Below are 26,367 nucleotides of genomic sequence, written 5' to 3' on the forward strand. Positions count from 1 at the left end.
ATAATGATGATAATAATAATTAATTCAGCAGGTAAAACTAACAAATAAATACAATCAGGAACAATGGACGCATCAAAGAACAGGATGCAGGCCTTGAAAATGCAAATGAGCGCAGCGCAAAAATGATCACAACGATCGATATGCAGCGGAGGGCTCACGCATACGAGCATCCCAACTGCATTGTCGGCCACCCCATCCTGAGTTGGGGCTAGAAAATCCTAGGCGCGGGGCTCAAAAAATATGAGGCACGGGGCTCAACAATATCAGGGGAAGGGGGTGAAAAAAACTAGGCGTGGGGCTCAAAAGCTCCTTTATATAGGCCCAGAAACGCCTTTATAAACATTATTTCAGGAGCAAGGGAAAATTTAACTGAGAAAAAATCGCGGGATAGAACTTGATTCAAATGCTAAAAATGAAAGCAAATTTGAAAAAAAGAATAGGTTCATAAGAACTGCTCTAAGAATTTTGAAAATGCAATTATTAGTCTGAAACGGCGAATTCAAAGCGCACAAATTATTAATTACGAGTCAAAGGTAAATATTAGCATTGGATGTAATGCATGTGGATGCAGGCGAAGCGAATCATTAGGGAGAGTTTGATGGGCGGCAGTTGGCTTACAGGCGAGGATCAATAACTGCATTGCAGCAGCAAAGGCTGCAGCATTTGCTTAGCGGGCATTTTTCTAACTAGGCGCATTTTTGGGCAGAACTTGGCGAGGGGCGCGAGGGGAGACTGCATTGTACGAGGGTAAAAACCGCGGCCGAGGGAGCCTCCCGACAGCCTAGAGCTCGACACTCGCGAGGGCAAGCGTGTGTAGGGTGCGTGTAGGGTACGTGTAGTGTGCGTGTATGGTGCGTGTAGGGTGCGTGTAGGGTGCGTGTAGGGTGCTGATAAGGTGCGTGTAGGGTGCTGATAAGGTGCGTGTAGGGTGCTGATGAGGTGCGTGTAGGGTGCGTGTAGGGTACTGATAAGGTGCGTGTAGGGTGCTGATAAGGTGCGTGTAGGGTGCTGATAAGGTGTGTGTAGGGTGCGTGTAGGGTGCTGATAAGGTGCGTGTAGAATGTAGGGTGCGTGTAGGGTGCTGATAAGGTGCGTGTAGGGTGCTGATAAGGTGCGTGTAGGGTGCTGATAAGGTGCGTGTAGGGTGCTGATAAGATGCGTGTAGGGTGCTGATAAGGTGCGTGTAGGATGCTGATAAGGCGCGTGTAGGGTGCTGATAAGATGCGTGTAGGGTGCTGATAAGGTGCGTGTAGGATGCTAATAAGGTGCGTGTAGGGTGCTGATAAGGTGCGTGTAGGGTGCTGATAAGGTGCGTGTAGGGTGCTGATAAAGTGCGAGTAGGGTGCTGATAAGGTGCGTGTAGGGTGCTGCTAAGGTGCGTGTAGGGTGCGTGTTTGGTACGTGTAGGGTGTGCGCAAAAGGCGAGTAAGGTTGGGTGATGCCGGGACAGTCACCCGATGATGTGTAGAGCGTATATGATCTGTACGGTAATGTGTAGTATTGGCTCATCCAATACTGCGAGCGAAATAAATACTCTACAACGCAATGATTTGCAGAGCAAGAACTGAATGTCAGTTCACCTAACAAGTCAGCAATATTCACGCAAAAAACTAAGTAGCAGTTGTCAATTTTACGCGATGTGGCAAGTGCCCGTTCTAGCAATTAACGTGTGATGCGATGTGATTACGAATAAGATTACGCTAAAGAATGCAACTAATAAGTTAAAAAGTAAACACGAATTGGCCACCACCTAAATTGCTCCAATTACAGTAATGATGCACGGCTGAAGTCTTCTCAGTAGGAAGCAAGTTAGTGTTATAGGAATAGAATCTATTTCCTATTGAGACAAAAACTAAATAAATTGGATACAAAAAAGCAGGTCTAAAAACAAATCAAACCGACGGCAGTGAACGGAAGGCAAAAAGCAAGATTGGTCTTATTATTGCGCGGTAAAACACGCACAACCGTAAAACTGATATTGCCGTGCAAATGTCAACATTGGGACCTGATTTAAAAAGCTGCTAGATACTTGATCACGCCTTTAGGCCTATGCCAGCACCCAATCGCAAGTAAACTGATATTAACAGAGACCACGAATACGACGTTGTTTTTAAACCAACAGTGTTGGAGGACAGTACTAATTACAACTAATCATCGAAAATCTTTTTTTGGATAAACAATTATTATATTTAGATTAAAATATTTCCGGATGAATGGTTATGAACATTTGCAGGTTTGTTCATATTGTTAGCTGGAGTGAGCTGTAGAGAACGAAATGCAATTGTATATACATTACCGCTTCATGAAATCTAAGTGTGAAAACTCTGTGTATTTTTTGCAGAACCTCCATGCAAATAAATGTACAAGTAAATTAATTGAGAGTGTGATGGATTCTTAATCCCCTAGCTATAAATGACAATGATTTCAGAATATATGATTTCAATAATAATAATTATTATTATGATAATTGATTTAAAAAAAAATCTGACAAATACGAGTACTATAAGTGTATCACAAATCGGTAGTAGTCTTTATTCATAAATCTGTTAAGTTTTTCGATCGTAATAGACACTAATTCTCACTCACGTTCAATGAACCTAAAAACTTATAAGCGGTTTGACCTCCATCCGTTAATTCAAAACAAATGCACCACCCGACATTATGAACATAAAACGAGTTTAAAATTTCGCCTGGCAAATTACTTGATAACATGAATACTTTGGCCAAATTTGAATTTAACCTAATTAATTCATGACAATAATTAATTTCAATTACACTTCGTCTCAGCAATTCCTCATTTCAAGTTAAGGAAAACAAGAAGTAACTACCGGTATATGTAATGGATATGTGCACATCTCCATACATACACATCCATCTAACATGGCCACGAAATCTCCCACACACAGCATATCGCACGAAAGCAAACTACGTAAGTCTAGCGTTTCAGTAATTCAGGATTGTGTGAATTTTTCCATCTATTTTCCCTATGAACACGTTATAAGTCTTCATGAAAAAATATTTTAACCTCGAGATATTCTACCCTTTCTTTCAGTTACGATCATTTTTCCCTCCCATTAACACCTCTCTCTCACAATCCACATACGACATCGCCGTTAGCAAAAAACCCTGCTGATAAATCCACGGTTTTTCATAACTCGACAGCATCATCAATTGTCGCATTTTTCTTAATTACGATAATACTGTGGTAAATTTTGCAGAACTGCGCTAATTTTTCCACAGCTGTGGTAATTTTTGCGACGTTACACGCGGAATTTTGTACGCGATAAGGCATTTTTTTTTCCTGGAGCTCTGGGGTAATTCTTACTATAGTCTCCCCTCATCACATGAGCCTCTATCGCGCGATCATTTTTTTACGAGTTTGAAAGAATGCGGCCTTTGAATTGAAAAAGCCTCGATACTAATATAATTAGGTTTATTTTTTTCCACGTCATCGCAAAGATTCATCTCCTCATCACCTTTGTTGAACTTGATTAAATGGATGCGTTATGAATTTATACCTGTAAAACTAGAATACATTTTTAGTGTGTATAGTTCAGTTAATTCGGTTTTTATGGAGAGCGAAAGGAGCCTTCGATCAAGCTTCTACTAATTCACATATTAGTTTAACATTTCCAGTTATTAATGCCTTATGACATTTTTCATAGAAACATGTAATATTTTCAACATTTTCCTACTCAAACATTACTGAAGCTTGACAAAAGCATCAAGCATTAATAAGAGCCTAAGAAAATAGGTCATCATTTCCTTCATAACCTTGCACTGCGCGCATAAAATATGAAACTCGTTCCATTTCAGGACAAATTTTCACACTTTTCTTGAGTCTCTTACATTTCTACTACTTCCATTTTGATTTAAGCATACAAATCTTCTCAAATTAATCTATTTTTTAACATAGTTCCACATGATGTCGTCAAACATCTTCATGTGCAAAATCTACCAAGCAAAAAAATTATTTTTCTCAGAAATAGAAAAAGTACACAGAAAATTTTACAGAAACATTTTTTCTACGTTTATAATGTTAGCTCGGCGTAACATTGTAAAAAAGACACAAATGGTGTCCATAAATGTGGTGATGGGTTGTAGGAGTTCAGCGTACCAGAAGCGTATATAGCAAATTCAGCGATCACATTGCGCCGTTCATACACCAGCGGCACATACCGTACGCTATGTCACTGACACAGAATAAGCTAGAACATCGTTTTTCTATGGAGAAACACGAAGGTATTCAACCTATAATAAGCACTATTTAATAATTATAAAGAATCAGAAATATTTTCAAATGGCCAAATGATTTTCCTAGGAGTTAATATGGGAATTTAATAAAGTTGGCTGGTCAGTGGAAAATTCAGAAACAGAATTCTAAATTGACCCAAAAACTGCGTTTAAATTTAGACAATCTCAAATCACTGTCTTATCAAGGGGGACTTGTTACAACAATCGGCTGGGCGCCTAGGGGGAAAAACATCAAATAATTTGAAATTTCCCAAGGCAAGGAAAAAGAGACGAAGAATTAAAGGGAAATAAAATATTTTATTAGCAAAGCAAACAACAACGAACAAGCGGATAAATATTATGAACAAAACTGCTGAAGCCCCAAATAAAGACAAACAAAAACGACCCTCGAAAAATACGCTTACTATTAATATCAACCTTGGAAGATATAGAATGAATAAAATGGCATTAGTGAAATTACCTAAAATGCGAACAACGAGTTATTTAATACAATTAAATATATAAAATAAATTTAATGCATGTGATTTCCGAATGAGGAGACACAAATTTAACAGAAAACATTGAAAATAAGAATTACTTCTCGTTACCAAAAAAAAAAACTTAGCTACTCGCAGCGGTTGAAAACATTCAAATGACAATTACAAAACCTATAAAAAGTTGTTATCGTGATAGGAAACTATGGGTAGATGTTCGGTGGCCACTTGAATACCAATAATGGACTGTGTACATACAAATAAAAATCGGATGTTACAAGTTAAGGGTAACATAAAGTTTATGTGTGCAACAAGAATAAGTTTTATCAACAATCGCGTTGAAAAAATTAACTGTAAAATCAAAATAAGCAATTCAAGTTCATAGCGCGCTGTTCAAAACGTCCTCAGGCAAACCACTAACATCATAGGATTTCCAAGCATCATGCTTTACGCTATGTGTCGAAATGGAAATTATATCAAACTAATTAAGTTGTTAGAGGTAAAAAATAAAAAAAAAACTCATGCAACAAGCACTATAAGAACATTTGTAAGAATATCACCTCAATGCTCTGAACAATTGAGGAAGCAAATGCGACAAGTGCGCAGCAATAAAGCTTTCATGCGATGCTTGCAGCCATGCAAGAGATTCACATCCAATACTCGATATACTGCAAAAGTTTATAGTATCTCAGGTGAATAATGTACAGAACCAAAGTATAATACCGTAAATGCTGAATAGAAAGAAGGATAAAGGGGAAGAAGGCAGATAAATAGCGAAGAAATATGCATGCTTATGCGGAAAGCAGCAGCAGCAATGCAATAAATGTCCCTCTGCACCTCAATGGATGGCAATGAGCACCGAATATTAACTAACACTTTCAGATTCAGATTAAATATATGATTAAAATCGAAAGCTTTAATGATATATTTAATTTGAATTAATTCGGTATATTAATGGCGATAAACTTGTAGATTCGGACCTCAAACACGCTTTGCTCAGTGCAAATTGAAGGTTAATGTTATAGATGAATTAAGCGAGTGGGTGTTCGTTTAGGTTTTACACAGTTAATCGTATTATTATTCTTGTTATAAAAGGAAAGCTTTTTTGCCTGTTGATCCATACCGAATATTCATTATGATTGGCCAAGGATGTCATTAAACTCCCCCCATTAAATTATTTTAAATTGTATTTGAAATTTGATGGAATTTATTAGGAGTAAACCTCAGTATGCTTCGGAATTGACATCGATCTTGTTCTAGTAAGTGAAGCAAGTTATTAACTTTCGTTCATATCATTTAAACTGGCACAAATGTCAACAGGACTAGTGTATTAGCGTCAACTGTTAGTGCCTCAAGTATTTGTGTCATGTATTAGTCCTCAAGTATTTGGATCATGTATTAGTGCCTCAAGTATTTGTGTCATGTATTAGTGCCTCAAGTATTTGTGTCATGTATTAGTGCCTTAAGTATTTGTGTCATGTATTAGTGTCTCAAGTATTTTTGTCACGTATTAGTGCCTCAAGTATTTGTGTCATGTATTAGTGTCTCAAGTATTTGTGTCACGTATTAGTGCCTCAAGTATTTGTGTCATGTATTAGTGCCTCAAGTATTAATGTCTCAAGTATTAGGGCCTAAAGTATTATTGAAGCTTAGCCCCAAAACTTGATTTCGCTGCGACGCCGACAAACTGCTGTAGAAAAGAGCAAGTATAGATCGGTTGTACATCAGAGCGGAAGATTGATCTAACTCCACGTTGCCTAGGTCAGTAGATACGGGTTGATCTTTCTTCATTACATTGAGATCTTTCGCGTGATCTCTCGAGCAGAATGTGGAGGAAGTGAGATCCACTCTCTCACCTTCGACCGAGATCAGCTCGCTCGTATTGGTCATACGTACGTTGGAAAGTTTCGAGTAATTAAAGTCACAATCTGGTCGTACTTGACCGTAAATTTGGGCATGAGTGGGAGAAAGACTCGTGGAAATTGAGGGAAAAGAACGTGCAACTTCGCCATTTTTCACTCGATTCCGACTTTTTTCTAGCGTGTTTTCACATTTCTGCGAGATTTCAATTTTAGAGGAATCGCAAGAGCTTCGCAAATTGTAAGGCTTGACTATGCATTTGCTTATCGTGGCGGGATCGCTGACAGACTTGTTATCGAGGCTAGGATTGGGCGAATGTAATTCTCGGGATGTACGAGTAACATCGGGATGGCTGTCAGGTGAAACGCGCTCCGTTCTAGGATATTTGTTGCAACTCTCGCCTATCGACGATGCTCCATCCAAACGACGTTTATTATTTGATTGAAGCACATCACTGAAAGAATTACTTAGTTCATTTTTAAACTGAAGTGGATCACAGGAAAATAAGCTGCGGTTCACCGGATGACCAGGAGGGACAAGTCTTTCCTGTTTCAACGAAGTCCTATTTTTGTCCTCAACAGATTCGTCATCGGTTATTATATCAACAACATCGTCAACGATACAGACATCGACTTCGTCAGCACAATTATCTTTGACATTCAACATACTTGAAGGTTTAACATTATTCGAAATTTCAAAGTTTGCCATAACAACGCCGTCTGTTCCGCGATTTAGCCATACTCCGGATCTCCGTAAATTTTCAGCGGAGGATGCATGCACCGTGTTCGTATTTCCTACATTGTAATGGAAAACGTCGCTCACGGTATTACTACGAGCGTTACTTGTTGTAATATTCGCGTTATTACTTGCGTTACTCCCGCTGCTTATTGCGTCATGATGTGAATAACTAGATGCTATATCACCATACGAAAGACTGGCAGTAACGCCTGACTTACCATGATGAATTGCAGGAGATTTAATAGAATTCTTAGTGTTTACATGTTCTTGATGATGAAGAGATTGGGTTTGCAGCAGATATTGTTGTTCCGGCATGGCAGTTATATCGGCAACTGTGTTTCTTGGCAATGATAATAGAGACGCGTGTTGCTGATATTGGAATTGCTTTCGCTGTTTTAGAGGTTGTGCGTGTTGCTGCTGCTGTGGTTTTGCATTCAGAGCAACATAGTGACCGGTTAGGTTCTTTTCAAATCCTAAAGTTCTAATAACACATCTATCGTGTGAACCAGGCAGAGCTAAACCATCATAGACCGCATCAAATGGCTGTTCTCTCGAAACTAATTCCGTTTCGTATTTTCTTCTGTCATCGGCGAGCGTCGCACGACTTCGCTTTCTGTCATCACCACTCGCACCATTCACACCACCACTCACCAGACTCTCACCATTAACACCACCACTCACCACACTCGCATCATTCACACCACCGCTCACCAGACTCGGTAGCCTCTCGCATCCACCAACACCATTGTCATCTCGGCCACTCACTGCGTTTACACCACTATCAGCATAACGCCCAGCACCACTCATGTTGTTCGCGACGACACCACTCACACCACCACTACCACTCACACTACTGACACTCACATCACCATTACCACTCATACCACAATTACTACCACTACCACTCACACCACCACCGCCACCCACACTACTGACACTCACGTCACCACTCATACCACCATTACCACTCACACCACCATCACCACTCATGGCAATAAGTGGGGAGGCTTGACGCCACTCACGGGGATTGGAGACCCACTCCTGCAGCGCCTTCTGCAGGCGCCTCACATGGAGGGGCTTGGCCGCCATCCCCACGAGTGCCATGATCTCGAGGAACTCCTCCTCCCCAGCCTCGCACAGCTGCTGCACGTCATCCCCGCCTGCAGCCCCCCGGGGAGTGGTGTGAGGGGGATTTGGGGAGGACGGGGGATGGGGAGGTGGGTGGGAGCGAGGGTGAGGTGTGGGGAAAAGTGGGCGAGGGATGAGGTGTGGCGAAGAGTGGGCGAGGGATGGGTAGAGTGAAATATTGGATAAAATTAGAAGGGAGGCGACAAGTCAAGGGAAAAACAGCGTCAACGAGCAGCAAAAGTAGGATGAATATTGAAATAAATAGATTGTGTGAGAATTAAAAAAAATGGGGATGGAACGAAATAGTTGGAAGGGGAGTGGGATGGGGCAAACGAGGGGAAGGAAGGGGAGTCATTGCCAGGCGCGTTGCAGGAATTCGGTTTCGGCAAGCGTGGCGGAACGGAGGCACATGGAAAAGAGATATCAACACATCAGAAAAAATCATTAAATAATAAAACAACATTTCAATTCAAATGTTTCTTTATTTCAAGACTATTTTTTATTAAACAAGCGGAGGCTGATTTTTCATGAAGAATTTTATCTAAGGTCACGATGGTGATATAAAAAATTTCAAATTTAAAAGAGCTGTCAATATAAACATGTATATTATCCAGATACATTCAAGTGTACAACGAAGTTTCTAGCAACGTGCACATGCAACATCGAAATTAAGCTGTACAAAAATTTTAGCGCTATAAAAAACAAATAAATCTAAAAAATACCAAAAAGTATTATTGTCATGCAATAGGTACAGTATTGAATTGCTATATTAAAATTATTTCAACATCGTTCTTTGCATAATTTTCCCTCACTTTATTACTCATTGATCCTAATATAATAATCTCCTCCCGAGATCCTATACAACTATTCATAAAGCATACGAGATTAGATTGCCTTTGCTAAGAACTGAATTCGAGAACATTCCACTAAAATTTCATTTGTCGCACTCAACAAATATTGTATTAATGTCTCATTTTAAATTCGCATTATTAATATTTATGAATTGAAACGTTATTTCAGGGAGACTTTTGAAGCATATCGAAATTTATTACAGATTTGCGCCGCAAAATTAGTTCAGAGTTTCCAAAGCTTCAGGTCTCCACCAATCGTTATTTTTGTAGTAGGGCTTCAGAAATTTCAGTCTGAAATTGAGAATCTAGTTTCAGCGCGAAGTTTCATGAGTTTCACGATGGCGCGCGTGCCATAAAAAGCTCGGCCCGCGAGCCAAAAGAAACTCGGCTCTGTTGATATATTTTTGAAAAGTTTCCGCCATATTTCAGGGTTTTTTGCCTCGGTGTTTTTGGAGCGAGCGTTTTTACCTCGGCTGGGAATATATTTCAGTAGGTTTTATGTGGACACTTTTATTTGGTCCAGGCGGGGAGAATTGTGAGCAAAGTTATTATGGAGTTATAGCGGGGATAAGTCGTACCGTCGGCGCTAAAAACTGTGACCTGAGTGCCGCCCTCGCCGGCGGTGCAGTGAACGGTACGGTGCAGTGAACGGTACAGTGCAGTGAACGGTACGGTGCAGCGAACGGTACGGTGCAGTGAACGGTACGGTGCAGTGAACGGTACGGTGCAGTAAACGGTACGGTGCAGCGAACGGTACAGTGCAGCGAACGGTACGGTGCAGCGAACGGTACGGTGCAGTGAACGGTACGGCACATTGTTGCCGGCAAAATGTTCACAACGGTAATGTTGCCGGGAGATTCATCCGTTGCTAACATTTCTAAACCACGAAATACTATCTTATGACGTTCAACAACATGTTTCGCTACACGTATTATTAAAGCTTTCTTTAATCATTCATCCCAAGATTTCTAACGAGGTGATAGAATTTGCTCCACATTACTCAACAGAAATGAAATGACTTGCACATCTTACAAATAGAACGCCATTTTATGCGCAATGATCGTGACAGTTTTTTTTATGCGATTGCAATAAAAAAATCAGGAACACATCTGCATGTTTGCGCGAGGCAATTATTTTAAGTGAAGAGTCTTTCTAAAATCATTCCGATCCTTTTAGGGTTGGTTATTGCTACTCACAAAAAGCTTCGTTAAATTCCGATGGTCTATATACTTTATAGATGAAAATTAAAAACCTTTCCCTTACAACCCATTTCGAATATCAACTCACGGTTTAATATTCAGTGTTTAATAAAAAAATATTTAAATATTATAGCGTTCATTCTCAGATCTCAGAGCATAACAAAGCTCAATGCTATAAATGTTTTTTTTAACATTGTAATTTTTTGTAAGTAATTTTTGAAAAAATTTGAAATATTAATTTAAAAATATGTGAAGAAATTTGTACTTCTGTGCAATCTCTTACTTAAAGCTTGAAATTTCAAGTTGTATGCTTTAAAATGACGTAAAACGCGCAGGTTTAATAAAGGTTAAAAGTTCACAAAGGATAAAATTTCACAAACCTCTACAGCACTACCACCAACATCTACAACACTAGCACCAAAATCTACTCTACTGTCACTCCCAACATTTACAACACTAGCACACAAATCTACTCTACTGTCACTACCAACATCTACAACACTAGCAGCACAAACATAAATGTATAGACACATCTAAAAATCGTGCGCGAAATATCAGTGGCCAATCATTCACCAGATGATGGCATCATCTGATCTTCCGCCACAATTTTGCACAGGTCTATCAGCAACAACACTACCAATATGTAATGAAATAGTATTGTGGAGGTAATAGTGATCTTGCACGGTACCTTGACTGATAAACATGCAACAATACTACCAACAATATGTAATGAAATAGTATTGTGGAGGTAATAGTGACCTTGCACGGTACCTTGACTGATAAACATGCAACAACACTACCAACAATATGTAATGAAATAGTATTGTGGAGGTAATAGTGACCTTGCACGGTACCTTGACTGATAAACATGTCATAGTAGGTGAGCAAGTTAGCTCGCTGCAGGACGCGGTACAACTGCAGCTCGCTCTCGTTACTGGGCTGCGATGTGAGGGCAACTGCACATGAGGGGAAACGCGTTAATGGGTTAATAATGACAACAAATTAAGTTAAAGAGTATTAAATTACCTAATTAAAAAGTATTAAATTATCTAATTAAAAAGTATTAAATTATCTAATTAATAAATATTAAATTACCTAATTAAGGAGTACATGGTATTGCTCAATTAGAGAGCTCATTAAATCATTACATGACCCTTCCATGCGCACAGGAAAAGCGTCATGTGCGCTGAAGTATGCGATTATATATAGCGGATATATTCCAAAATAAGACTTGACATTATTGATAGCTTATTCATAGACGTTGTAATATAATGATGACATCTTAATTTGGCGTCAAGCACTAATCACCGATGAGCGTCTTAGTGCGGCGAGGGTTACATACAAAAATGAAGAATAGCATGATAGTTTTTTTAAATAAGATCAAAGCTGCTGCTGTCATATACATTATCCAAACTTTATTAGGACAAACCGTGATAACGAGTAACAATGGCGCAACGTAACGTAAAAGTAAAGGAAAGTAACGACTAACGATGACGTAACGTAGTACAAATAGCGTCTAAACACAGCGTCAGTACGACACTATAGCTTCGCAGGTCCAGAAATTTGACGTTACTTAACTTAGAGGAAATTTTGTAGAAGCTAGACGGAGGAAAATACCTAGAACAATTTAAGCAGCCTCAACATAACTGAATAAAGGCGAGTGACTATTCATAGTTAAGCGATAGATGAATAATTTGAACGCACGTTGGAGACATAAATGAACTCGCCTGAAAAGCATGAATTTCAAAATTAAATCGGGGAAAATCCTTTCATATTTTTTAGAAAAATTTTCGTTCGTGAGTTTAACGAATGAATCAATAAACAAAATAGCTCGTGGTAAAGATCTCTTCCGTGGAGAAATCAACAAAATACCAAGGGCATTGAACGTGAGGCGCATATAAAAAGAATTATAGTGCGATTCTGATTATAAAAATGCCCACGCATGTAAGTGTCTTGACCTCGGTCTACACTGAAGAAAATTACTGAAACCAAAAATAGACGTTCACGTACGGTATTTCGTAACAATGGAGAGAACGTTCACAGCGACATAGATGATATTATGTGCGTACAGCAAGATTTGCGTCCACGTACATCGTGTACATGTACGCGGCTCTGTTCATATCTGTTCATAAAGACCTAAAAACTTGCAATCGTAAAAAGGCAACAACGGAACAAAAATAGATGAAACATCAAGTCGTGGACCAGCCATGGAATCGAGTAAGCGATCGACCAACCTCGATCTAACTCGTGTCACGGAAAAAACCAAGGCAAAAAGCTCGTCTGCAAACTCAGGAACCATATTTACGATCAATTATTACCAGACTTCGTAGCAATAGCATTACATCGGCAGAATTTCAATTATAGTAAGGCAAGGATTGAGTCATGCAATTTTGATACGCGGCTGCGGAGCATAGCTCGGGTACGAATAATATGACATAGCCCCATGAACTATCGAATATAAGTCCATTACTGCGATGTCGACGGAGTTTCAAATACCACGATCTTCACTATTGAATAATCGCCACTTCAATAGGAATAGCATGAGCCCTTGCAGGCTTGGCAACACTAGAGGCACCAAGGCAACGATAGGCACTCACTTTGAGCGTCATTGCATTTTGGGCCATAAGAACTGCAGGAAAATGCGGCAATTTTTGCCTGACACTGTAAAAAGCGATCACAAAAACGTACAGTCGAGCACAAAAAGCAGGGCTACGGGAAAAATGGCCCCGGCGCAAACGATAGAGAAAGAAGCGAACTCCCTGAAAAACTCCAATTGAGGAAGAAAGGGGACGGAGGGAAAAGATGGGGAAGTCGAGCTCGGTTGGGGCAAAACAAGGGAAATTGGGTGGACTGAAGGGGGAGATAAGGGAGATGAAATTAGTGGGTGTTGGGGGAACGCGATAAACGAGGAATCTGGCGGTAGATTCAGCGTAAATGGAGAATAGCAAGTGAAATAACGAGCAACAAATCTGTGTAAAATAAATGCATGAGAAGCAAATAATGTAAAATTTCAAATCACCCCTCAAAATTGAGAGCAAATGCAACAGATTTGGATATTACTCATAACAGAGCATGGTTGTGTGATAATATGCTGAATTTACGTACCGCAGCAACGTACAGTTGCTGCAGAATTTACATTCCTGCAGTGATATTTTTACGCACTTGAATAAATAATTAGGATTTAAAATTAGGTTTCATCTCAACAAAGATTTATTCCCTTTAAAATCCCAAATAATTTCAAACAGTAGTTAGTTTAATAACACATCCAGAAGGTGAGTGAGAGGTCGTAAAAGATTGTTTATGTTGTTTTCTTGGTCGCGAGCTCAATTTCCAGGAATATGATGAAGGTGCCGGACGCACCCTACGCCATCAGCCTAAGGATGCAGGCTGACCGTTAACCCACGCAGAAAAAAATGATATGATTAATGTTGTTTTTCTTCCATATTTAATAATTGTCAAGCATTGTTATCATTACGATGAGCTGAACATTCATCCAAAATAATAAGAATAAAACTGTGGTATTTGGTATGGTAAACACTCATTTTTAAAAAGTCAGGAAAAAATATATTTAGAGAGTGCGCCTGAAAGTCTTATCTATGATATGTTAATAGCGACTACATTATTTAAAATAACGTTTACAACATTTCAATTTTTTACACTTGCATGCTCGATATTAATCACTCTTCCGTATCATCTTTTAAATATATGATGATACGTACGAAAAAAAATGCTGCTATCTATAGCGGTCACTGTAGACGTATTAATAGAACTTAGGCCAAGAACTGTAGCAAGACTGGGGGAAAAAACCGCGGTGCTCCGATCAACAGCGAGGCAAAAACTGGCGCGCAGGCGAAATGGAGACAACAGCGCATGATGGAGACAACAGCGCATGATGGAGACAACAGCGCGTGATGGAGACAACAGCGCGTGATGGAGACAACAGCGCGTGATGGAGACAACAGCACGCGATGTCAACATACGCGTCACGCATGATGAGACCTCCAAGAGGCCATCCCGAAATTAGATGCTTCATTCCCTTAAAATTTAAATAATGAATGTTATTAATTTGCGGCTCAACAAGAATTACGAACACCGATCAAAAATTCCCCAAATTGAACACACACGAAGAAAGGACAAATTATTAGATAGGTTTGCTTCCTCAGGCCAGGTGATCTGCGGCCGTACTATTAAACTTTCAAGACTACAATAAGGTGCGGCATAAGAACACGTAGCGGTCCAAATGTACATGCAGTGACCAAAGTACACCTATTTACCCACAGGTATACAGGTAGCAGCCTAAGTACATGTAGCGGCAGATAGCTGGGCTGTGATTGGTGGGTTTAGGCTGAAAAGTGATTGGGTGACTGAGTTACGACTTTGACAGCTGACTTAACAGTTTTTGATAGTACGGCTCAACTATAGGAAAAATACCAAAAAGGTAAGGTTTAGAAGCGAGGACATTTAGCTGCAGCGATACACAATAAAGATTAGCGATTCGCTACCATGCAGGTTTCGGTTGTTCAAAGATATTACAACAGGCGTACTGGTTGATCGTCATAACGATTATTAGTTCGTTTTTATTGCGATAAACGGCGCTAAGAATTAATCAAATCGCAAATAAATACATTCATATTCAGAGAGCATTTTGGCCAAAATGAAGTTTAATTGAACTCAATAGTTAGCAAAACAATGTATAAACTGTAATTAACCTAGCTTGCCGTCATTAGCGTCGCGTTATTTTTTCGTGACTCCTAAAGTTAAAATTGTGAAAATACACATTTCATGTACAACACACACCATGCAGGGATGAATGAGACTTTTTGCCTGTACAGTGAATTGCACGGGATAAAAAACTGGATAGATTAAACAGTGAGGATGAAAAACTGGATAAAGCAAAAACAAGCTACAGCAATAGTGACATATGGCGAGCGTGTCTATACTTCGAAGGCTTCCTAAAATATTCTGATTGGATAAAAATAACTCAGAGGCTTTATCCTAGGCCAGTAATTTGAAAGAACAACAGCAGGGCACAACAGGCTTATTTACCAGGTATTTTTCCAGAGCTGATTCAGTGTACGTCAAAAAGTCAACATGTTTGAGCAGACCACACACCGCATGTTTTGTGTTGGTGTTTTTTGTGTGTTAGCGATTCTCGTTGTGTATGGATGTGTTTGTGTGAGTTTGTTTGACCGCCACTGATCAGGTGCTGTGTATACATTGAATGATCATGGCACTCGTGAGTAGCGAGTCAACGAGAAGAGGGTAAACTAAATCATACACTCAACATGAGGAACATCAACAATGCAAACATCAAAAAACAAAACCATACCCATTATACCTGGGTCTGACAAGACAAATGACAAGACAATAATAATAATAGCTCATGTTAGGTGAAAAAGTCGAAAACAAGACGGAATTTTAGTCGTAAAACAAGACAGAATTTTTACATTACATTGAAATATGACGTAAAACTAACACGATAATGTGATTAATGGAATAAAAAGCGATGAGATGCGACTGATAATACGATAAGTTGCAAAAAAGACAAAATAAACAGTTTTAGCAATAACGCCCCGAAAAACTACAAAATGTTCAGAGACTAATAAGAAAGCGTGATAAAATGGAGAACACACAAAAAACAAGAGGGCAAAAGCCTGTAAACAGGAAACAAGAGCAAAGTCCGCAAAATAGCTAAAAGCATCAATAAGAGCACCCGAAAAAAACCTCGCCTGCAGCAACAAAGGTGGATAAAAACAAAGAAAATAGCGGCAGAAAAAAACCGTGGCGCAGCGCCTGAAATGTGGAACACTCGCGAAAAAACCTGGCACGGATGCGAGGTTTTTTCGCGAGGTTTTTGGCGGGGATTCTTTGTATAGAGCGCAGGGTGATCTGTTGGGGCTGGTGGATAGCTGCGGATAGTGGTGGATAATGGTGGATAGCTGGGGATAGTGGTGGATACGAGCGATTACGATGGAAGGTGAAAATTGAATAAATATCGGAAAACGAATATTCGAAAATATAATATTGCGAATATTGGAAAACGAGTGGGGGAAAATGTGAGTATATATAGTGGTGATGATGAGGGTGGTGTGGGTGGCTGTGTTGGTGGTGTGAGTGGCTGTGTTGGTGGTGTGGGTGGCTGTGTTGGTGGTGTGGGTGGCTGTGTTGGTGGTGTGGGTGGCTGTGTTGGTGGTGTGGGTGGCTGTGTTGGTGGTGTGGGTGGCTGTGTCGGTGGTGTGGGTGGCTGTGTTGGTGGTGTGGGCGGCTGTGTTGGTGGTGTGGGTGGCTGAGTCGAAAATACCAACAATATACGAGACAAAAAGTGAAAAAAGTTAACGCGGCTCAAACGGACTCACTATTTTGAAATAATGTATTCATGGCTTACGAACTGCAATCAATTTTAAAAATTAAAGATATTTGTGGAAGCTCGCGACACTTTTTACTAAGCCATCAAACCTCTCAAAAAAACAGCATGACTACCATGAAGGCAGGGGAGTGGCCCCAACGACTGACAACCTGTTTTTTATAGATCGATTTAAAAAATGGGATTCTGATTCACTGAAGTCGAGAAAAAAATTTCATTAGCTTTCCGATATTTCTTTTGCCTGATACTAGGCAGGCAGAGGAGGATCTATTTATTGTGATTCATTAATTAAAGGTTGGAGCAAACAGCTAAATGCTTCTTCGCATAGAATACGACAAGCCAAATACGTGCATTTAATTAGGAAGTAACAAATATGCGAATAGAATTCTTTTTTTTTTATTTCAAGAGAACAACACCACAAACTAAAACCAGGAAAAAGCAAACCCGGGCATTTAACCCTTTTTAAAAGTTTCATATTTCATACAATATTTCTTCAAGAAGAAAAAATTAACCCCTGTACTGACATTTTTCTTTAAGAAGAAAAAAACACAATGATTTAATTTCACCAAATTCAAAATGTTACAAGCAACAGACTGCGTCCTTTTCATTGGGAAATATTCTTTTACTTCTTTCTTATTTATTCTTCAATAAATAGCCGCAAAAAAAAGACAGACTTTGTAAATTTTAATGTTCACGAGTGCTTTTCCTGCTACATAAAATTGTTCGCTGAAAAAAAATGTTTTTTTTTCTTTTCGCAAAAAGAAGTCGCAAAAAGCGGTCTATGAATGTTTTTTTCTCTTAATGAACATAAGTAGCCGCCAAAACACGCGTTAGCACGTCAAAGCTTCGCGAAGTTTTCAACCAATCATACATGCAAACTCTATATTTTAAAATAAGAAAAATGCGACTTTTTGACATTTAAAACACACCTCAACGACAGTACCGGATAAATGCTCAAGCATTTCGTCCGTTGGTCCACGATAAATAACATAGAAATAGTTTTATAACTGATGACAATGAAACAATATGTAGTTTTCATTGTCATTTTTTTACTGCTTGTTGCTGCAGCACCGGCGCTGAAGCGTATACGCTAACATTGCGTTGATATCACCAGGCGTTATATAGGAATACTTTTATATTGCCGTAAATTCAAAGAAAAGGAGAGAGATCACATTACAACGTACGCGGGAAGTCGAGTATATTTGCACATATGGCGCAACGAACGAAATCTGGGCAACAGTAGAAAATTTTTCAATGAAATGAAGCTGTATAATTAGCCCCGAACTAATATAAAGGCGCTAAACTGCATGCGCTTGATGAGTTATTAAATGGTATTTAGCGAAGTATTTATTGAAAGAGCTCAGGACGCTGTGTCAGTGAGACGTTCAGTTATCACTTGCAGTCTCTTATCATATGTAAGACTCGAATGACTTCAACTTGAAGATAACATACGTTGATGAATAATACCTAGTCTTTAACGATACAAGTCCAAGCCAAAAAAAATTAAATTTGACTGTGCAATTATTTATACGCGGTAGACATTCTATAGGATGCATGGCAGCGACGTTTTCTTTTATCACAGACGTCCATACATATAGTTACTGCGTCCAGAGTGTTTTTAATTGAACCGATCACATTATGAGAACAAATGTCTATAATATTTTTGGTTTTATGTCGATTTTATCAAAATATTCTTCGGTCAAACTATTCTGAATGCACAAACAAGCGCATAGTAATACAGGCACTATAATTACTATCACTGACCATACATCCACGCAAAGACACACAAAGCAAATATCAATAACACAAGATATCGTTGACGTTCTCACAAGGCTGGCAAATACCGGCTTGGGCAACGGCATGATGACAGCCAAGCTTTGATGCCTCATAAAAAAGATAATAGGTTGGATTCTCCGTTGGATAAATTTTTTATAAAAAAATTAAGATGCACTCAGAAACTCGTATAAAGGAGGAAAATATTCCAGGGAGAAAATTCCCAGATTGGCCAAGCACCCCAGGACATGTCAGTCTCGATGCCATGCATTCACCTTGAATTCTTATTAGCTTTACACAAAAAAATTAATTATAGAACTCAGTGCCTTAACTGTTTTATTATACGCCACAATACTACTGTATATCTTTTTTCCCTGAGGAATCGAATACCGATATAATTGTTTGATATTTAAAGCCGCAATTATCTCTTACGCTTTTGTGCTCAATTAATTCAATTAATATCTATGATTTGTCTTACATGCACAACAGTATTGGCACTCTATATAGGCGCTCACAAACCGCTGTTCGTTCAACGATGATGACTTTAAATTCAATGGAATTGTTACCATGTTAATAATAGTTGTAAGTTGTTGATGTATTGAAAAATATAGAGTGTCATATCCTCCCTCTTTTATATCAGTAATAAAATAACAAAATCGCTCCAAGAATGATGTAAGGACATATAGATGATAATATCATAGATGTATTTATCATCTTTTGTTTTAACACCTTTTTCTATTATGTAAGGGTGGCAGCATATATATTTTTCATTTCAACCTCACAAGCTTCGTGAAAAGTTATAGATTATTTTACATGCATATTACATTCTTCAATTTTTCATCAAACTGAACAATTAGAAATATTTGATATGATAACCAATCAAGAAAAATTCTACCGCCGTAAATGTTCTCCCCGAACTTATGGCCAACATGTTACGGATTACTTGTGACTGATTGTCTTGCTAATTAAACGCGAGTGTTAGAACAAAGAATTCAGGGCAGTAATTTACAGTAATTGTAAATTTCCGATCATGCGCGACAATTTAATATACATTGAAACCCTGTAACAGCAGGCCCAATAGAATTAAAGTCGAATCGTAATGAAAACGTTTCATGCCAGACGTTGCCGATATCTAATCCAGGTTGCGTACGTTAAGCATAGCACCTAAAAAATATAACTCAGTACTCACTGCAGTGAGTGACAGAGAGCGCATTTTCTTGTCGACGAAAACTTGAGGTCACGGACTGACGGACAGACAGACAGACAGACAGACATGTCGAGCACAATAGTGCATTTTTTCCATAAATGAGAAAATGCGCTAAAAAGGGTTCAATACATTGAAGCTGAAGCAAAAAATTCACGAAACCAGCTAAGAACGTCTATGAAAACATCCCGCAAGCCAGCCGAGGATTGTACAGCAGTTCTTGTGTTGGTGAAATTAGCGGCATGGCGACGATTAATTCTTCTCGCTGTGCCAGGAAATAAAAACCAGATTGAGACGACGACGAGTTACTTCATAACCGAGCGCACGGCGGCGACCACAAAACACACACATTTTATATAGCGAGGGACTTTTTCCCCAAGTCCATGCTCGTCTTGACTGATAAGCATTATATTTTCTACAACTGATATTAGTTAGGTTAATTCATAGCTTGTGTTGCTGCATGCAAAAGTTTTGTGGTCATAATAATTGTGAAAAGGTATATATAGTTTCACGAGTGAATTTTATTAGAGGCATAAAATCAAATAAGCGAACTGAGAGCTGAGAGAGCAAATGCAGCAACTGTTTGACCGTACAACGACCAAGTTATTCGAACTGCATTCCCCCAGAAATAGGTTGAATGCGTTTCTAAGGCAAGGGGTTTCAAATGTGTTTCAAATGTGTTTCAAACGTGATTCAGATGTGTTTCAAATGTGTTTCAGATGTGTTTCAAATGTGTTTCAAATGTGTCTCAAATGGGTCCTAAGCCAGTAGAACAAGAAGCAAGTCTCACAGTACGAGCAATCAACGTAGCTGCAGTACAAAAATTTTGTCCAAAGGGGGCAGAGAGAAGTAAAAGTTCCCCCAGATACATATGGAGAGCAGCAGCACGCATCCCACCTCCACTAAAACTGACGTAAATCCCGCGTAAGACGAACGTAAAACACGCCTTAAATTTACGTAAAATACGCGTAAAACCGAAGCGCGTCCGCTGCTGGAATATGTGTCTGGAGCTGGAAATAAATGACATGTTCACTCCAGGCAAAATACAAACTAAAAATACAGGATAAAAAGTGACTCAAGTGCGCACATTCGAAGAACGGACCCATCGAACTCGCTGAACATAACAATCAAACCATAAAAAGGCTTTCAGGATGCAACCTTCAGCTAGGAGCTCAACGGTCTTATACTGCAAGCAGGCTTAGCGGTATTCTTTAAAAAGTGAATTGGCAGTGCCTGCCGAAAATGATCCCACCAACAATCATAAATTTAGTTGATGATTGTGATTTGTACGCAGTACAACCACACGGGCAAGGATACTTTAGTTCATTGCGGTTCGCAAGTTTGGTTCGCTACGGTTCACGTACGGTTTAACGGTTCACGTAGCCGGCTCATCCGGCTACGTGAACCATTACACGCGTTTAGCACTCATTGATACACGCGTTTAGCACGCCATCAACGCTAGAGTATCACATGATTTGTGTAAAATTTGTTCTTTTTCCCACGTATAAGCTCAGTCCACAAATATCACGTCTCTTTAATTGCATCAACACTGGCATCGTAGATGTCTTGTTTCCGGGGGTTTTGAGGGAACATTTTCTGCTAATACAAGCCTCGCAAACGGCGATGTTTCAAATAATTTCGCAGTCAGGAATATAAACTTTGTTAAATGTGTAAAAACTTCTTCGTTGAGGTCACACTTCGCCACAAGCAATAAAAAAGATATGGTTAGTTCCGAAATGTCATGGGAAAACTCGATTGTATTCACGAGTTTTCTTTAAAAATAACAGAATACATTCCCAGCGCGTTGTGCTGGGAGCTTAAAAAAATACTCAGGCTGCAAGGACTCAAAAAAGGCCGCGAGTTTTCCACTGCAACACAAACTACACAAAAATATACGCTTACGTCTTATAAGCAATTTTTTCTCAAGGATAAGAAATTGACGGGAGCAAAAAAATATTTTCGTGACGAGACAACTTGAGTGGGGAAGGTGGAAAAAGTTCCTCTCGAAGTGTGGTGTTTGAAAGGAAGTTTTCTGCTAATTTTTTTCAATTTTTACAGCCTGGTACAGGGGAGAGAAGTTAATCGTACAAGTGCACGCATATGGCTGGTACAAGAAAGCATCTACAAAAATTATTAATAAAAAAGACGATTAATAAACATGACGTACTATATAGCGATCATCATGCAAGAACTTCCCGATTCAAATAAAACGCGAGTCGCTAGGCCTCTTTTACAACTATAAGTAGCTTAAGCTACATCTACATTACTGAAGTAACTTAAATCTTTACTACATTACTAATCAGAAATATGTATGAATGCATTGGAACCATTTTCATTATTAATATTTGGGTTTGTTTGTCTTAATTAAATTCAGCAATAAACATCGACACGAAAACGGCAAAGCCAGAACGTCTGTAAAAAGATTATACGGATGTACGTACATAGTGGAATAAATAGTGCAGCGTGCCAGTAATAGTTTGTGATAATAGTGCAATATGGACAACTATCGTGCAATAGTGCAATAAAGCCATCAATTGTGCAACATGGACAACAATAGTGTAATATGGACAATAACAATGCAATAGTGTAATAGTGCCTGCAATAGCGCCAGAAATAGTGTAATAGTGCCTGCAATAGCGCCAGAAATAGTGTAATAGTGCCTGCAATAGCGCCAGAAATAGTGTAATAGTGCCTGCAATAGCTCCAGAAACAGTGCAATAGTGCCAGAAATAGTGCAATAGTATCATTAATAGCGCAAAAAGAGCAGCGCAGTACAAGCCATGAAATGAATTACATTAGTGAAGCGGAACGTAGTGCAAGTTATAAAGCGAATGACCCAAGTTTATAGCTGTGTTGTGCAAATAATAAAACAAATTCCTCGGTTAGCACGTGAGACCGCGGGCCACGTCAGCTACGTGATCATGACACTAACTGCCACGTGTCTCTAAATTTGCCGTTCAAGAAGAATTTCTATCGAAAATGGGTAAGAGTTCGTAAGTCCGTCAGCCAATCAATGATGGCTATTTAAGATAAACCCACCAATCACAGACGAGAAACCGGCCGCAACGTGTACTTATGCGTGTTTTGATACTGCAACCTCAAGAGCAGGTTTCATGTTAAACATGTAATGCGAGATCGATTGTAAAATGATTAGGAATAATTTTCTACTTTAACCGCAGCCCATATGGTGAAAAAATTGCACAAAAAAGCCTATGCCCACATGCAAGGTGAACGATATACGTGCTTATGTTGTACCGACACCGAATGCGGATCTGCTTATGTTTAATATTAGACAAGTTAGTTAAAAAATATTTTGTTGCGAGTCACAAAAATGAAGCTGTCTTCATTAAATCATTCTTCACCTTACAACGCATGATAATTAAGAAATTAAAAAAAGTTAACATTGAATTTTGACTTCTGCTCAGTCTATCGTAACTTCTAGAGAGAAAATAATTATTTCGTCTGCAGGAATGAACTTCATTAACGAGCGATAAAATCTCGATAATATTAAAAAGAATAAACAAGGTAATTACTGAGTTTTAATAATTAATCAATTGAACAACATGTCCAAAGCAGAAAAATTACGCCTGGTAATCTGGTGATACGAAACTTTAAATAATTTTTTTCGTGTACCACGGAAATTGGATATAAAAAATTATTTGATTTCTCTACGAACGCAGGTGCGATAGCCGAATGGAACAAAAAAGACAACGAGCGTTACTTCATAATTCATAATTCAATTACTTCATAATTCATAATTTCACTGAATTCTACCTACACGAAAGTATTTTAATTAAGTTAAATAAAACTTTTAATATTCACAAAAGCTTTAGATTCCACATAACACTAAAAGTTCACGGGGTAAATTCTTTTTAGTATGAACAGAATGAAAAGTATTTTGAGTATGAGTACGTAAAACAGTATGAAACAATTCGAGTTCGTAAGCAGCAATTCACCTAAAAAAACGTATAGAGCCTAAACTTCAGCCGACGTTTGGGTAGAGGGCAGTTTTAGAGCGCCCAAAGAATAGGGAAAATCGAGATTTATTTTAAAGCCACGTCAAAATAAATTTTTTGGTAATTTCCTGGTAGAAACCTGTCACCTCACTAGAGTCATAAACATTATCTAGTTACCTCACTAGTCATAAACATTATCTAGTCACCTCACTAGAGTCATAAACATTATCTAGTCACCTCACTAGAGTCATAAACATTATCTAGTCACCCCACTAGTCATAAACATTATGTAGTCACCTCACTGGAGTCATAAACATTATGTAGTCACCTCACTAGTCATAAACATTATCTAGTCACCTCACTAGAGTCATAAACATTATCTAGTCACCCCACTAGAGTCATAAACATTATCTAGTCACCCCACTAGTCATAAACATTATCTAGTCACCCCACTAGTCATAAACATTATCTAGTCACCCCACTAGCCATAAACATTATCTAGTCACCATCACTGGAGTCATAAACATTATCTAGTCACCATCACTGGAGCCATCAACATTATCTAGTCACCTCACTAGATTCAAACATTATCTAGTCACCTCACTAGAGTCATAAACATTATGTAGTCACCTCACTAGAGTCATAAACATTATCTAGTCACCTCGCTAGTCAAATACCCACTAGAGAATTGTCTCCCTAACTTTATATGATCACACTTCACTTGGCGGTCCGGTATAGTAGCCGCATACTACCTATTATACCACATCTACAAAATGAAGTAATACTAGTACGTATTGTACCTGATGCGTTAATAATAAGCGTATTAAGTAGGTGAACTGTTAGCATTTAACATTAGACTGCTGAGACCAGGAGTATGGGGAGAGGCAGCAGTTGTAAATCGTTGCCACATTTTCTTGCGTTAATCAGTTAACATTTTTGCGACACTCAAAGTAATTAACAAAAAATCGGGCATGACTACAAGTAGTACGCGTAGTAAAATTTGAGAACCACTGTTCTAGTGGTTCAATGGCAGGATTTGGTAAAAATTCGATGATTTCAAGGAATTATGCACGAAGTACATCTTAATTAATCCACTCTGAACATATGTAGCTATACACACACACGCTGCGCGCTGATGCAACATAATGAGTACCAATAAAACTTACACTAAGCAACATCAATAATAATATTAATATTAAATCGCGAAACTTCGCGTTAAAATATGTAAGTATAATTTGAAAACGGATTTATCCGCTGAGAAATATCACAAAAATCTGTTGACAAATATAAATTTTGAACCTTGGATATAAATTCCAGGAAAAGAAACATATAGGTACTCACGAGTGCCGTTGAGGTTGCGGGAGAGAATCTTGTTGCCGTGGGGGACATACCCCAGGAGGGGGTGGTGCCCCCCAGCCGTGCCTAACCCCACGGACGTTGGTGGTGTAGACAGCGGGGGTGTGGGGTTACTGTTGGTGTTATTGGTGGCGGAGGTGACGGTGGCGGTGGCGGTGGAAGAGGTCGCTGGTGTCTGGTGCAGCAGGTATGAGCTGCTGTCGCTGGACATGGAGTGTTTGTTGTATGGTGGTGTGATGGTGGTGTTAGTGGCAGCAGTGTTAGTGACGGACGTGGTGCTGGTGGTGTCAGGTTTGGGTGTTGGTGGGTAATAGTGCTGCTGCTGTTGCTCCAGATGCTGTTGCTGCTGCTGCTGAGTTTTGTGCTGGCGGTGGTAAGCAGCGTGCAGCAATTGCTGCTGCTGCAGCTGATATTCGTGCAGCTGCTGCTGCGTTGGCGGTGAAGAAGCGGCGGATATTGGCGGAATGGTGGCGGGCAAGACTGAGAGCGGCGGTGAGAGCTGTCGCTGTTGAAGCAGCTGTTGCTGCTTCAGAAACTGCTGCTGTTTCAACAGCAACAGGGAGTTGACAACTCCCACGTCTATAACGGGCGACGTTGTGACTCGTAAAGTCGGACTCTTATTCTCAATAAGAGCCCCACCGCCGCCGTTGCTTTTATTCGAAGTGCCGTTTATTTTGCCGTTATTATAAAGCCTCTCGATGGAAGGAGAGGGCGACCGATGAATGTTATTATTGTTATTACTGTTACCGTTAGTGGTGATGCACGCCGGGGACTTGTTGCTGTTGTTGTGAGCTTCTTTGCTGTTATTCTCGAATCCCTCCTTGCTGCTGTTATTGCTTGCTGGTTTTTGGGGGCTGGGGGTTCGGTGCAGCGAAGGCCGGGGGGGCGAGGGGGGTGAGACTACCAGCATAGGGGCGGCGTGCGTTTTCAACCCACGCGATTTTATGCAAACGTGTTTTCAACCCACGCGATTTTATGCAAACGTGTTTTCAACCCACAGGCTGCTGCGAAATGTTGATTGTGGTAATTAAGATTATCACTACGAGAATTCCGGCGGTCTGAATAGTGATATTTTGATAAAGACTTTACTATTTGGGAATGTGGGAATGTTTTGTGATAAAGAATGATTTTCTTGTTATCGTTAATTTCCGGTTAAATGAGTTCAAAATTGAATTGAATTTATAAATGTCAGGATTAAAAAAATTGAGAAT

At 39.3% G+C, this 26,367-nt stretch overlaps 1 protein-coding gene across 1 annotated transcript; it reads right to left on the reverse strand.

The window, feature by feature from the left end:
* Positions 1-781: 781 nt before the first annotated feature.
* On the reverse strand, positions 782-26,363 carry LOC108674342 (probable inactive serine/threonine-protein kinase bub1). The gene is made up of 4 exons (XM_018162283.1): positions 25,142-26,363; positions 11,358-11,459; positions 7,977-8,485; positions 782-1,279 (listed from the first exon to the last, which is right to left on the reverse strand). Exons 1-4 carry the CDS (start codon positions 26,064-26,066, stop codon positions 782-784), a joined length of 2,034 nt encoding a protein of 677 aa, XP_018017772.1. The 5' UTR covers positions 26,067-26,363.
* Between the last annotated feature and the right edge of the window lie 4 nt (positions 26,364-26,367).

Source organism: Hyalella azteca, unplaced genomic scaffold, assembly GCF_000764305.2.
Source record: "Hyalella azteca isolate HAZT.00-mixed unplaced genomic scaffold, Hazt_2.0.2 contig16904, whole genome shotgun sequence".
NCBI classification, from domain to species: Eukaryota; Metazoa; Arthropoda; class Malacostraca; order Amphipoda; family Hyalellidae; genus Hyalella; species Hyalella azteca.

Bases quoted from the DNA above. Each gene is read 5' to 3' on its own strand.
- LOC108674342 (XM_018162283.1), bottom strand. From the start codon at position 26,066: ATGCTGGTAGTCTCACCCCCCTCGCCCCCCCGGCCTTCGCTGCACCGA. The intron at 8,486-11,357 runs GTACCGTGCAAG...GGGGGGCTGCAG, and splicing joins TGACATGTTTATCAGTCAAG to GCGGGGATGACGTGCAGCAG. The intron at 1,280-7,976 runs GTGAGTGGTGGT...GCACCTTATCAG, and splicing joins GTGTTAATGGTGAGAGTCTG to CACCCTACACGCACCTTATT.